This window comes from Aythya ferina (genome assembly GCF_964211825.1).
Source record: "Aythya ferina genome assembly, chromosome: 5".
Classification (NCBI taxonomy): Eukaryota; Metazoa; Chordata; class Aves; order Anseriformes; family Anatidae; genus Aythya; species Aythya ferina.
The window spans coordinates 6,184,726-6,197,767 of NC_140301.1; the positions used below are offsets into that span (position 1 = coordinate 6,184,726).

Sequence of the window (13,042 nt, forward strand, 5' to 3'; positions counted from 1 at the left end):
TGCTGTAACCATCATGGAGAGACCTTCTTAATGCAGACTGGAAAATAGAGCTTTTGCTGTAAGTTACTGTCTGCTTATGGATAGAGAATAGTCTACCATATAAGCTGTTACTCTATTTTCTATACTGAGGTAATTATGAGCCACAAGGCTTGTTTGAGTCAGACTTAACTCTGAACACTGTGGGATTTCGTGTTTATCTAAATTCGTTTGAAAAGTTATGTGTTAAGAAATGGTAGAAAAATACATGCTAGAAAGTATTTTCAGTTATATAAGACATTATTAAACTGTTTATCTGCTAAAAACGTATCCATTGTTCTGCTACCTTCTGGCAAAAGTTTCTAGCCAGCATTTAGGTTTGAGTCAAGTAAGATGCAATTTTTCTGAGCTTTTATTTATTTTTTAATCCACTAGCTTCAAAAATAGGAGAGATCATAACAGCAGGAAAACTTCAAGTTAGTCTTACCTGCAAGTTTTGAGCTGCAAGGCAAGGTTCTCTCTCCTCTGTTTCTCCAGATAATGCTCTTGATCACTTCTGTCTTTAACAGTTGTTAATGCACAGTTCTTTTTTCTTATAATCATACGTACGGATGCAAGAAGCCATCTTTGTTATAGAGAAAAGCCTCAGACAGCTCCAGCGTATTTTCTTTATAATTCAGTAAGTCTGATATAACAAAATACTGTTTGCTTAGCTGCAGAAGCAAACCATGGCATCTGATTTAACTTGTTGCAACTCTCAGGCAGTAAAGATTAGCTTAAACCGCTTTCATCTGACCTCTATGTTTGCAAGGGCAGGCAAGGTCACTTACCATGACTCAGCTGAGATGCAGTAACTCAGTCACATGCCAGAGCTCTTGGTTTACTGTTCAGCTTCCTTTCGTCAGCGTTTTGTGGTATTTGCTAAAATGTGACTTCACAAAGATAAATGATACATTCTATGGAGATTTAAATAAGATCAGGCAATGTGTCAGTCAGGTATAACAAAATCTTTGGCTGATACACATCTTAAAATTATCTTAAAGGTTGGCCTGCAAGCAGTCACTAAGATCTACTGCAAGAGGACTCCAACAACCCCACAACCAAATCATCACCTACAATAAAAAGCAGCAGGACCCAATCTCTAATGATTGTCTCAGATCCAGGAGTTGATAACCTGTATGCGTGTGCCATAGCATGCATAGCTCAGAAATTATAAGTAATTGGCCATGACTGACACCCGGAACAGGAACTCCTAGTTTTACAGATTCCCTGGGGGGCATGTAGTCTGTTACTACCCAATAAAAGTTTCCTGTCAAAGAACCTTTCTTGACCTTTTACAGAGTCAGACTTCTGGACACTTCCCCATGCATGTTCCCTTTCTTACTTTCTGTGCCTTCACAGATAACCTTTTGGTTTTCTGAAACTTGACCTAGCACTTAAAAACACGTTCTGTCTCTCCAAGACTGTAGTTTTTTTAGCAGTTCTAAACTGCTAATGCATCTCTTCTCTGTCCTGGCTTCAAGCAGCATGCCTAATTGAAAGATGTCCACCTACCTCCCGGTCACTATGCTTTCACAGGATTTTAGAAATAACAATAAAAGTATCTCTTCCTATGTTTTTATTTTTAAAATTAACTAGCGTAGGAGACTGAGTGTCTCATAGCAGAAAAAATGACTAAAAACACATTTGCTAGGCTTCCTTTATATCGTCCATGAACTTGAAAGCCAGTTATCAAGATTCTAAGTCAATGTAAGATTATGGATATTTGATTTTATAGCAGATCTTATATAAATTGGGAAGCATTACTAGGGGTTGGTAAATAATCACTGGTTGGTAAATAAAAGCTACATAAAGATTTTCCTTTCTTCTGCATGGCCAAAACAAGTTATCATGCTGTCTTCACCCAAATCAAGGTATATGTCTGGAACTTAACTGTCTCTGCAGATACATAGATCTTACCTCATATTAAAGTCATGCTGTAAATGCTAAGGTTAGAGGCAAACAAATCCAAATTAAGTCCTTTACCATGAGCTACCTACACATATGTTTTCAGTTAGAAAATTACACATGTTCTACTTGAATCATGCCTTTTAAAAATACTTTTCTGGCAGAAGACATGGATATTTTAATCCAGGTGATTAGGGCTCAGACTAGGATTTGACAGTAGAAGCTACACACCCTCCAGATTTCTTTATACCAGACTGGAACTAGAGCTGGTGGGGAAACTATTTGTGTACCATCATGAGCCCTCTCAAGAGGATTGTTTTTAGCTTGATTGCAATGCCACAGCTGCATGAGTTTTGGTAGATTACGAGGAAACCTGTGTTTCATTGCAAATGACCTCTGAATCCTGTTGTGATTTCACACTGATTACAGCTGTATAAGCATCTGAATATGCTCATCTGTTTAAAAGTTGAAGCTGCTTGTTCTGTGTTTTACTACGGTTTTTGTTAGTTCAAATAAAAGTAGAGTTTTTTTATTTTATTTCATTTTATTTTATTTTCCCATAAGCATTGCTAATTTTGATATTTGGACAGCTAGCAAGCCTTTTCAGGTAGTTTGCAATTCAATTTTATTTTCAACTTCCAAGTCTAGTTAAGCTGTGAGTGTTATTGTGTGATATAACATAATGGTGTGGTTTTTTTTTGTTTGTGTTTTTTTTTGTTTTGTTTTGTTTTTGTTTTTTTGAGCTTAATGTGAGCTTTCTTTGTCTTGTTATGGTAATAATTAGTTAAAGGTTTCTCTCTCCAAAAAGTGCTTTTCTGAACAGGAAATAATTATGGTCAGCTGTCTTTACTGTGGCTGTGATATCCATTTTAGCAGAGCTGCTTGGCTCTTATTTTGTTACTAGACTTTATTGCATGCTTGTAACTATCGCAGTTGCTTGCTGGTATGTCAGTGACGGCATTTTTGATATTGCTGTTGTTTAAGGTGGTAGTCTTCTGTATCCAGGTTTGGTTTGCGACTTGCATATTCAGCCTGAGAAATATTATTTATTTTATTTATTTTGTTATTGGTGTAAAGACTTGTCACACGCTTTTTTTTTTTTTTTTTTTTTTTTTTTTAAAGCAATTTTCAGAAAAGGCTTACTTCTTAAGCTCCTTTCAAAAAGCAAACAAAAAAACAAAACACCACCAGCAAATATAACATTCAGGCCTAAAGCCTAGTTCACCACTCATGGAGAGCCTGAAAATGCTGACTTTATTTAGTACACTTGTATAAATATATAGAGAGGAAATACTTGTTTCCCTGAAACAATGGAATGAATAGGGTTAGGAATTTAGCTTTTACTTTTTCTTGCTTGTGTACTGTCAGGTACTGGGATTCTGTTCCCAAGGATGGCATCACATTCCTTTTCAAAAAGTATTCATATCTCAATTGCAAACATTCCTTATTGTTTTTCTTGGACAGTCAGTCACCTGATGTTGTTGTTTGACCGGTTTTTAAGGAAATAAGAATTCTTTTAGTATGGGCACAAACAAGGGTGAAATTAAATTGTGATTTTTTTTTTGTAAATGAATAATAATACTAATAGTGTTTAATTTAGTGAGTAACATCAGACAGATATTGTAGCAGCAATTTTTAAATTAAATTTGCATAACTGTGTAGCCAAAAAGTTTGCTTTAGCTGGAAAAATATGTTAAGCAGCTCCTTCCTTGCCTTACAGCTCTGTTAGAGGGAGTCACTAAAACTGTAGCTTGCAAAATCAACTGCAACTTAACTGTGCTCCTGGGATTTCAGTGCTATGCTGTGTCTGAGAAACCTCTGGAGGGTTATGTTGTAGGAGTAGCTGGATGGTTGTCAATGGGGAAAGCTCAAATGTTCTTCTTTTAAAAGAGAAAAAAGAAAGTGCATTGATTCAGGTCATGAAATAAGCCTAGGATGCAAAATTTTGTGGTTCTGATTTTGCGTGCAAAACTGCTATGGTGTAGATAAATTGTTTCATGCTTGTGGCTGTGTGCCCTTGTTTTTTTCCTATTTATATGCGTGGACCTATACATGTTGGAACATACAAGTATATGATACCATAGACAATGAACTTAAAATTGCTTAGAACAAATATTTATCTTTTATGCCTATTGATTTTAGAAATTAAAAAAAAAAAACACATTGTTTTTAGTACAAGTTTCATAAGAAAAAATATATTAAAATATCTTTAAGATGGTATTAGTACTTTGGGGAAATGATTGATATATTATTTGAAACTTTAATACATTTTTGTTGATTGGACTGACCAGGAATGCAGTTGTATTCTCCTTGCATGTTGATTATGCTATTTTTTTCTTATAATGTTAATGTCATGAGAAGAAAAGTATGTGGGCTAGTTTGGAGGGTTTTTGAGTTTGTCTACTGAAACTTAAACTGTAAACCTGTAAAATTAGAGCTATGCGCATTAACTTTATTGCTGTCATTTATCCTGCATTCTTTTCCTCTCCTGGTTGTGATGACTAGCTTCTAGAATGGTGGTCAAAACAAGAAAATCATAGTATTCAACAAAACTGCTTGTGCTAAAAATGATTTCTGAAATAAAAAACTTTTTGAGATCTTTATAGGAGATAACACTTTTTTCACAGTAATGCATGGTCTGAACATAGTTCAGAAATGATTGCCTCTAAGATTGAAATATCTGATTGTAGATGGTTCCTGGCATTTCTTGGGTCCATGTGGAGAAGAGCTAGGGCTTTAAATCAGAATTTGCACTTATTCTTAAAAACCTTTTCTGTTGAGGCTGTTTCTACCAACTGCAGATGTGGCACTGGAAAGCTGGCACTAAATCAGCATACATCTTGCAGACACATTAAAATTGCTTTTGGAAAAATACAGTGTGAGCATAAAGCCAAAGAAAATCTCTGTGACTCTTAACAGGAGAGCCATCCATCCACATGACACGGTATCACTTTTTCAAATTGAATATACCCACAGGAAATTGCACTGACGCTTTGTCTTCTAATCTTCAGTTGTGGTAAATGGGCAGTCATAGAGGAGGCAATGTAAGACTGGGCCTTTAAAATAAGAAGCAACTGGGCAAATTCATGAAAGAAAAGTCTTCAGTGATACTGACACAAAGACAGTCTCTCTGGCGTGAATCATTATAAGCAGAGTTATAAACTTAGTGTTCTTATGTTCCTTTTTCTGGGTACTTCTTTCAAATTGGCTATTGGGTTTTATAACTCTCTGTTTAAAAAAGACTGCTCCTGTATTCTTATTTTGGACATGACAAAAAATAATGGGGATGCATTGCAGCAAGAAAAGCTAAAGTTATGCCTTAGGAAGAAATTTCCAGTGGCTGGCTTGTGAATTGATGGAGGAAATTCCTTGGGAAGTTTGTGGGGGCCTTTGTCATGAAAGGGCTTAAAAACAGTTGAGACAGGCTAATTTAGTAATGTCACCTTCTGATATGTTTCCTTCTGATTGCACAGAAATTGTTAGCCAACAAATTAATATCAGGATTAACATCTAGGCATTTCAGCTCTTCAAATTGTTTTATTGTTCATGTATATTTCTCATACTAGAAGGCTTGAAACCTTGCTCCTTCTTGTAACTGAATGTCAATTTTGAGATTTGTGAGAACTTTATTAGTTTACTTTTTTAGGTTTTCTTTTTCCTTTTTTCAATCTTCTTTATTTTATGCAATATGAAATAACCTACTGAAGCCCATCCATACAGGACTTTGTTTTTATCAAAACTAGGATCTCTGTGGATTCATTATGGAGTTTGGATTTCCCAGGCAGCGAGGTTCAGAGACTGCCCTGTGTGGGCTCAGGATGGTTGTTTGTTGATATATGGAGGCTTTCTCTGCTGTGTAACAGTGTGGAGCATAGCATACTTCAAGAAAGCCTTTTCTAAAAGAGCAAGCTTAATCCATATTTATGTCAAAAAGCCTTTATTTCTTAAGTAAAGATTACACGTCCTTTTGCAGTAAGGATCTCAAAGCATTGCAGAGGTGGTTAATATGTATTTCTGTGTGTGTAATTTTACAGATGAGGAAAAGGCCAAACTGTCTAATCTGCCTTTCACCCATGATCATGCAGCAAGTAAGTGACAGTCCTCCTTACTCTCAGCCCCAGAATGTCTTTAACTGTGCTTCTTGCGGCCTCCGTGACATGGAAGTAATGCTGTAGTTATTAAGGCTGTTTAGAATGATATAATTACTTCTGCAAAAATCAGACCAGCATTGTTGCAACTCATCAGTCCATATGCTTTTAGTTGTATTCTGGAACTCCTTTACAAAATCATTCCCTGATGTTTGTTGTTCTGTGGAAGCTATTTTTAAACTAAACAACAGCTCTTTTTTGGTGAAAAGAACAAAATGGATTTTCTGTAGAAACAGCTGAGGGTTGCTTTTCAAGCACCGCTCTTCTTCGTAAGTAAACAGAAATACTACCATCATTAAAACTCAAAAAACAAAGAACCAAAGCCAAAACCTGTATTTCATAAGTGTCTAGTGTGTGACTTTTTTTTTTTTTTTTAATACTTTTGAAACAAATCATGTTGCATTTCCCTGGAGTTTCTGTTATTTGCAAAACTAGGACTGAGCAGTGGCATGCCCTCACCTGCACTACAGTGCTCATCTGGGATGTGTTTTCTGTACAGGTACTGGCTGGAGTCAAATAGGTTATAAAATATTTAGCTATGAGCAATAGAAGTGATTGGAAGTACTGAGAAAATGCCTCACAACTAGATACGAAGAGTGGATTAATAAGAGAGGAAACAATTGGAGTCCTATGTAAAAACTGTTAAACCTTGTATGGCATAGAATGCATCATTTAGGAACATTCACTCTTACAAGCGGTGATACGCTGGAGAAAAAAAAAAAAAAAGGTGACAAATTGAAGCCAAATAGTTGCAGCTAGATATTGCCATTTATGTGTTATCAGTAACAAAAATGGGCTGTGTGGCTATACAGATAACAAAAATGTAGAGTTTTGGTGGATATAGACTAGGTCAGTGATTAGGAATAGCCTTAATGTATTAGGCAAGAAGTATATGTTTAATATAAACCAAATGTTGGTGAGGATGTATGCTCCTTTGCTTTGTGATATAATAAACTTCTGCTGTTAAATCTATAGATTGCTTCTCTGGAAGCATGCAACTTTGACAGGGCTTACAAGGCTTTATGCAGTGAGCTAGGGTAGTGAAGGTTGTCGGATAATGTGTGTTGGATGGAAAGGACTTCTCAGCTGATTTCCATGCCACTGAAGCAGAAAGTATAGTTTTGGTTGGGAGAGAACATGTCAGACTCCCTTTTTTTTGAACCTTAGTCTTTTAAGACTAATTTGTGTGTATTTTATGCGTATGATGATAAGTCATCATGTAATTCCTAATAGGGTCTTAACAAAATCTTAAATGGACGTTACTTTAAGATCACTGGCATATGTTAGCCTTAATTTATGTGAATAGGTTGTAGCAGATGGAAGTAATGTGTTTTTAATGCATAGTGAAGACCATGTTGCCATGGGACTGCTAGCTGTCAAGTGCCTTCCAGGGGCAGCTAAAGGATCTAAACTTTTTGCGTGGTGTGAAGCTTGTAAATGATCTGGGATCCATCACCCCAGGCAAGGAGCTGCTTTTCTTTAGGATCATAATGTACAGTGGAATGGCTGCCCTGACGTTTTGGAAAATGCAGTGCTGGTATTTCGTATGTATTTACAGCACCCAAAACGTCATAAACACACTGTATGCGTGAGGTGCCTCCACTAGGAAAGTTGTACACAACATAGAGTGTGTTGCATGCCATGAAAGCTGCTTCAGCATCCTTGCTACTGCATGATGTGTCCCAGGTGTGTTCCACTGACATGGTTATGTGGTTGATTTTAGTAACAACAATGTTGCCTCCAGTCTCTGGTTCTGAGTGGATTGCCCAGAGCCCTTGCTCATCAATGGCAAGATCTATTTTTGTAGATGGAGAAAGCTGATAGGCAGGAATCCTTCCAGCCCCTGGCAGGACCATTTGATCAGCTACATTTCTTTTCTGGATGTTGAATTTAATTATCTCATTTAAGGAGCCATGTCTGTGATAGAACAGGAAACCCTGATATATGACGTGGCCAGTTCCTTCCCAAGGGAATGGCAGGGTGATTCTGCGAGCTTTTAGCGTATGATTGCTTTCCATGAATGTCATGATATTTGTGAATTCAAAAATAACATTATTCACTGAACTACTTAATAAATAAATCTTTGCATGCTTTTTGCCAGGATCTTTCGTCCAAGAGCCATGCTTATCTCCCGTCTTCTTAACTACCTTTAGGGACTTTACACCTGCAAGCATGTGGTCGCAACCTGTAAGGAAACACCCAAAGACAACAATAAAATGTTAGAATATCTGAATTTTTCTAGCTCCCTTTCTTAGTTTCCTTTTAATCCAACTATAAGGCCAAGGTGAATATATCAGTAAAGGTCAGCAGTGTAGCTTTATCAAGTAGAGTTTAAGTTAATTTTATATGATTTATTTGGCACTTCCTACTAAGGAAATTGAAGATCTTCATAAACACATACTGTGTTGCTTTCTGCTCTGTAAGACCGATGTTATCCAAAAGAGATTCTAGTCATGTACCTGACAGGAGGCCAACAGCACAGCTAGTGATTCCCTGATTATTTCTATCTGCTCTTTTATAGAGCTATAATTATGAATCTCAAAGAGGTGACTTGTTGGACTAGTACAGTAAGATATCAAATTTATCCCTTATTGAAGATATATAGACTAAAACCCATTTTTCTGATACGTTGTGTATAATTTTTTTCAGTATTGCTTTTTTCCCTCTTTTTTTTCATTTATAATCAGAAGACAAATGAGACCAGAACATCATAAAGCCAAAACTGTGTTTTCTTCCCTTTCCCCTTCCAAACACACAAAGCACAAAAGCTAATACAAATATATAGATTAATGTATGTAAATTACTGACTTTTTAATGTGTTATTTAAATGAACAGGTATGATGTCTGTGTTATTGATTCTTACACTAGGAGCTCACTGTAGGTATAATTCTGGCACCAGCAGCAAACAGGTCATATTTATGGCTTTGTTATGCTTTGTATGCCCTCTGCACAGATGAAGCTTGTGACGACTTGGGTATTTAGACTGCAAGATTTTTACTGGGTACCATCCTTTCCAGGAAGAACTTTACTGCAAAGCATATTAACAAGCTTGTTTACCACAGGCACTCATAAATTACAAGAGACACTATTTGAAGTTTAAAGAATTGCCTTTAATGAAGTGCAGCCATTTTAGTAAACAGAACAAACAAAGCCCTAAGGCAGGAAATTCTGGCAGTAGATGAAATGGAGAAAGCAAAACCAGTCTCCCTTATTGGCTGTATATGAACCTATTGAAGTCAGTGGCAAGATTCCAATTGCCTTTAGAAAGCAACCTTTATGCCATTTGTGTGTGTTGGTATTCTCTACCAAAGCATTTGAATATTGCTGCTACAGCCTGGCCTCTTTGTTAGAAATCCTTACTCTGGATGCAGCTTCCCTGAGCAAGCTACATCAGCTTTGCTGAAACTAACATTTATTGATCAGATAGATTAAAAACAAACAAACAACTGAAATCCTTGAGTCAAGATACCTAGTGAGCATTAGTAGCATCTCATCTGCAGAAATATGCCATATAGCCAGATTCCTATCTGAGCTCTGTGAAGAGTCTCTCCTTGAGAAAAGCTATTAGCTGTCCTGTAACAGCTTACAGGAAGAATGAGAAACTATACTTTCTGCTCATTCATGACAAGCAGGAAGAATACCAAAGTTCTTCCGCTTTCTCCACTGATACCTTCAAAGCCCACTATTTTTTTTGTTGTGTCCCATAATATGCAGAAGATATTTTCCACCCAAAGCAGGATGAGCTCTCAACTACTGAATGTAAAAAAAAAAAAAAAGTGATTCTACTGTTTTCTTTTCTTCTCAAGTGTATATGAGCTAATATCTATGCCAGTAATAATGTTGCACTTGAAATAAATAAAAATTAGAATTATAGATAAAATTCATTGACAGTCCTGGAATTGCTCCAGGAAAAAAAAAATTAATCATAATTTCTTGGCAATGTATCATAGCACAGAGGCAGAGTTACTGTTTGGTCAGGTTAAGAGTGCCTTGCTTCTAAGTACTGTAACATCCATGTGATGATTAGTTTCTCATAGACTTCAATGGGGCAAGCATCTGACTGGTGTTGACAGAAATAAAGTTGCTATGCACTGCTACAAGAAAATTGAAAGTAATAACTTTCAACAAGAAAAAAGTCCCCTTGTGGACTCTAAGAAAAATAAATTTTCAGGTGTCTTTTACAGGCAGTTTAAAATTCTCTGAAACTTTCTGCCTCGCTCTCAAAAAAAGGTTGTATTAAATATAAATAAAGACTATACGTTACTATATATGAAAAGAGAGACCTTGATATTCAGTGCTTTCAAACACAGTGTAGTAGTAGAGCTTAGACACAGAATAGGTGGTCACTTTAACAATCTGCTTTAATACCCTGTTGCTGGAAAAGCTGAAGGAACAAATAGCCAGCTTATTTGTAAAATTAAGTCAATTCAATTCTGTTGAAATTAGTGGATTTGTATAATTGAGGATGCAAAAGGTCTTTCACCTAGCTGTTTAAAAGAGCAGTTTATTTTTCTTATATATTTTTTTTTAATTTTTATAAAATTTAATTTGTTTAAAAAAAGTTATAGGTTGTATCTATTCTTCATACTAGATACCTTAACACTTCATTTTCAAATTAAAGGGGAGCTTTGCTCATAGCTAAGCCAGTGTGTTCTCTTGATAAAGTACTTAGTGGGGAGAAGGAGAAAAGAATAACAGAAGAGGGCAGTAAAATAGAAGGAAAATGTAGTATTGAGTTAGGTTTTACGAAGTTGTGAGTTTACTCTCAAAGCTTTTACCCTTGGCCACTCCAAATAACAAAGACTACCATTAATTCCCTGGTACAGCTGCTGTACTCTGAAATGCACCGGCAATTCTTCAGGGTCTTTGTAAGGACATCATACCTTCAGAGTATTTTTTATTATTATTTTATAAGTTTACATCTTATAATAAAAAGCAACTTCCAAAGGATGGATTTGCTATGCTGTGGAGTATTTGAAAAATAAGTATTTGAATTGTACTTCCTTACCTACTCCTCCCATATCTATCTATATTTCAAAGATGAATATGTAAGAAAACGGGGGGGGGGAATCAAAAAACACCCAAAACCATGTGATTATCTGTTGTATTCATGTAACTTGTGAAAATCTGTTAACCCTGTATCAGCATACATGCATTGGCTGAGAAACTGGCTTGATTAGATCAAAGTTCTGAAAAGTGAACTGCTCTTACTTGCATTAAGCACGAGTTTAAGTTTCCTTTTTTCTTCTTCTGCTTCTAATAGCTGCTGTTTCACCAGGTCTTCACCTACTTCTACACAAGTATCAGAGTCTGTGACAGATCCAAAATAGTCAATGTCCCTTTGTGCTCGTTCAACTCTTGTCAGCAAATTCTCTACTTCACTTTTAACCTCAGTCTCATAATTGTTCAGTCCTGCCAGGCGTGACAGCACCATCTGTGAAAAGTCTCGGAATTCTTCAACATAATCCAGTACGTCTTGGTTACATTTTTCCAGTCGGTTCTTGAGTTAAAACACAGAAGAAAATATATAGATATGCATGTATATTCTGTATAGACTACAACTTCATTCATCATTACTCTAGAAGTCATGCTAGTTAGTCTCTTCTTTGTAATCCCCCCATCTATTTGAAATCAGTGGTCTGTTGCTGTGTATGTACAGGGAGAATAGAAATAGCCAGGGATGTAAGGACACATGCTCTCCGATTACTTGTAATCAGAGAGCACACCTCTAATACATAGTGTGGCTTTTGGAAGATGTAGATTCTGACATCTGAGGGTTTTTTTTTGTTTTTGTTTTTGTTTTGTTTTTTTTTTTTTTTTGTCAAATTCTTGGCTGTATTTCTAAATAAATAAGAATACTGCAAGGGCAAGTGAATTTAGATTTAGCTATATATGAAAGACTTATACTACTGCAGATGTTATCAGGAACTGCTCCTTCTATATAATTGAAAGCAAATATCTGTTTCAGTCTCCCAGCTGTGAGGGGATTATTTCAACTCCTAATTAAAGTGCAGATCCTAATTACACTGCTAGGTTACACAAAGTGTTTTAAATGACTCTTGGTTAGGTTCATCTGTATACAGGAACTTATCCTGTGTTTTTTTTCTATCTCCTTGTTACTACTTGGCAAAAATTCTGCTGGTGACAATATGGTTATACTGTTCCCTTGGATGGACTGTGACTGTACTTTAAACACTTACCTAAATCTCACTGATGGTGTAATAAAATACAAGTGATAGCAATAAAACATAATGTTATGAAAGGATACCCCTACATTAAGTACGAATGTGGTAGTCAGGAATCACTATAGTTAAAAGTTTAGCTTCAGTTTTACTTAATCGTAGTTGTTTGAAAAAGCTGGAAACTAATCTTCCTGATGCTGATTAGCATACAAATTATTCAGTATTCACACACACAGGGGAACATGCATGCATTTCCTAACCTGGAGTTAGGCAGTATTACTGATTGATACAGATAGCACATACCTCCAAAGATAGGATACGCCGGTCGATGTAGTTCATCAGTGCTGCATCTTGCATTACATGTTGGGCCTCTCCCATGATGCTTGTGAGGAATAGAACTGACAAAAATTGGAGTTGCAAGACTACCATTGTCTCATAAAATTTTTGAAAGTAAAAAATGATGAATTAATAGTGTGAATGTATGTACAGAGGGCTATCCCCAAAACTACTGCCACTCCAAAATTAAAAAAGACTTAATTGTCTGATAACATGATGTGAAAAAGTAGTTAAAATTACTGAGGCTGGAAGTATTAAGAAGACTTAAAATGGCTGTTGCAGTTTATCATTTAAAAAAATGAAGTTATGAAACAGGAACTGAAAGTGTATATTTCGAGAAGCCAGATCACTGCTTTCCAGTTTGTGATCCTATGATCAATCCCAGATGTTCAGTACTGAGTCACATAAAGCCTGTAGGCCAAATTTTATTAAATACAAATAAAAATAATTTGT

At 36.0% G+C, this 13,042-nt stretch overlaps 2 protein-coding genes and 1 long non-coding RNA gene across 9 annotated transcripts in view; 1 reads left to right on the forward strand and 2 right to left on the reverse strand.

Annotated features, from left to right (window-relative positions):
• PPFIBP2 (PPFIA binding protein 2) overlaps positions 1–2,011 on the reverse strand; it is a 115,278-nt gene extending 113,267 nt beyond the window's left edge. For 3 of the 6 annotated variants that reach the window (XM_084521947.1, XM_084521948.1, XM_084521941.1), the window contains exon 1: positions 464–684. In XM_084521947.1, coding sequence (XP_084378073.1) covers positions 464–579 — 116 coding nt within the window. In that variant the 5' untranslated portion in view covers positions 580–684. Of the gene's footprint in view, positions 1–463; positions 685–806; positions 987–1,935 lie in introns of those variants that run through there. The other 3 variants (XM_084521953.1, XM_084521952.1, XM_084521951.1) reach the window with 2 other exon arrangements.
• A 373-nt stretch (positions 2,012–2,384) lies between these two features.
• Positions 2,385–13,042, forward strand: part of LOC311438011 — a 29,161-nt gene continuing 18,503 nt past the window's right edge. Inside the window, exons 1-2 of one of the 2 annotated variants that reach the window (XR_014693892.1) lie at positions 2,410–2,530; positions 5,958–6,011. This is a non-coding gene — a long non-coding RNA (uncharacterized lncRNA). Of the gene's footprint in view, positions 2,531–5,957; positions 6,012–13,042 lie in introns of both variants that reach the window. The other variant, XR_014693891.1, reaches the window with a different exon arrangement.
• Positions 5,844–13,010, reverse strand: OLFML1 (olfactomedin like 1). Its single transcript, XM_084521970.1, has 3 exons — positions 12,557–13,010; positions 11,283–11,571; positions 5,844–8,256 (listed from the first exon to the last, which is right to left on the reverse strand). Exons 1-3 carry the CDS (start codon positions 12,680–12,682, stop codon positions 7,478–7,480), a joined length of 1,194 nt encoding a protein of 397 aa, XP_084378096.1. The 5' UTR covers positions 12,683–13,010; the 3' UTR covers positions 5,844–7,477.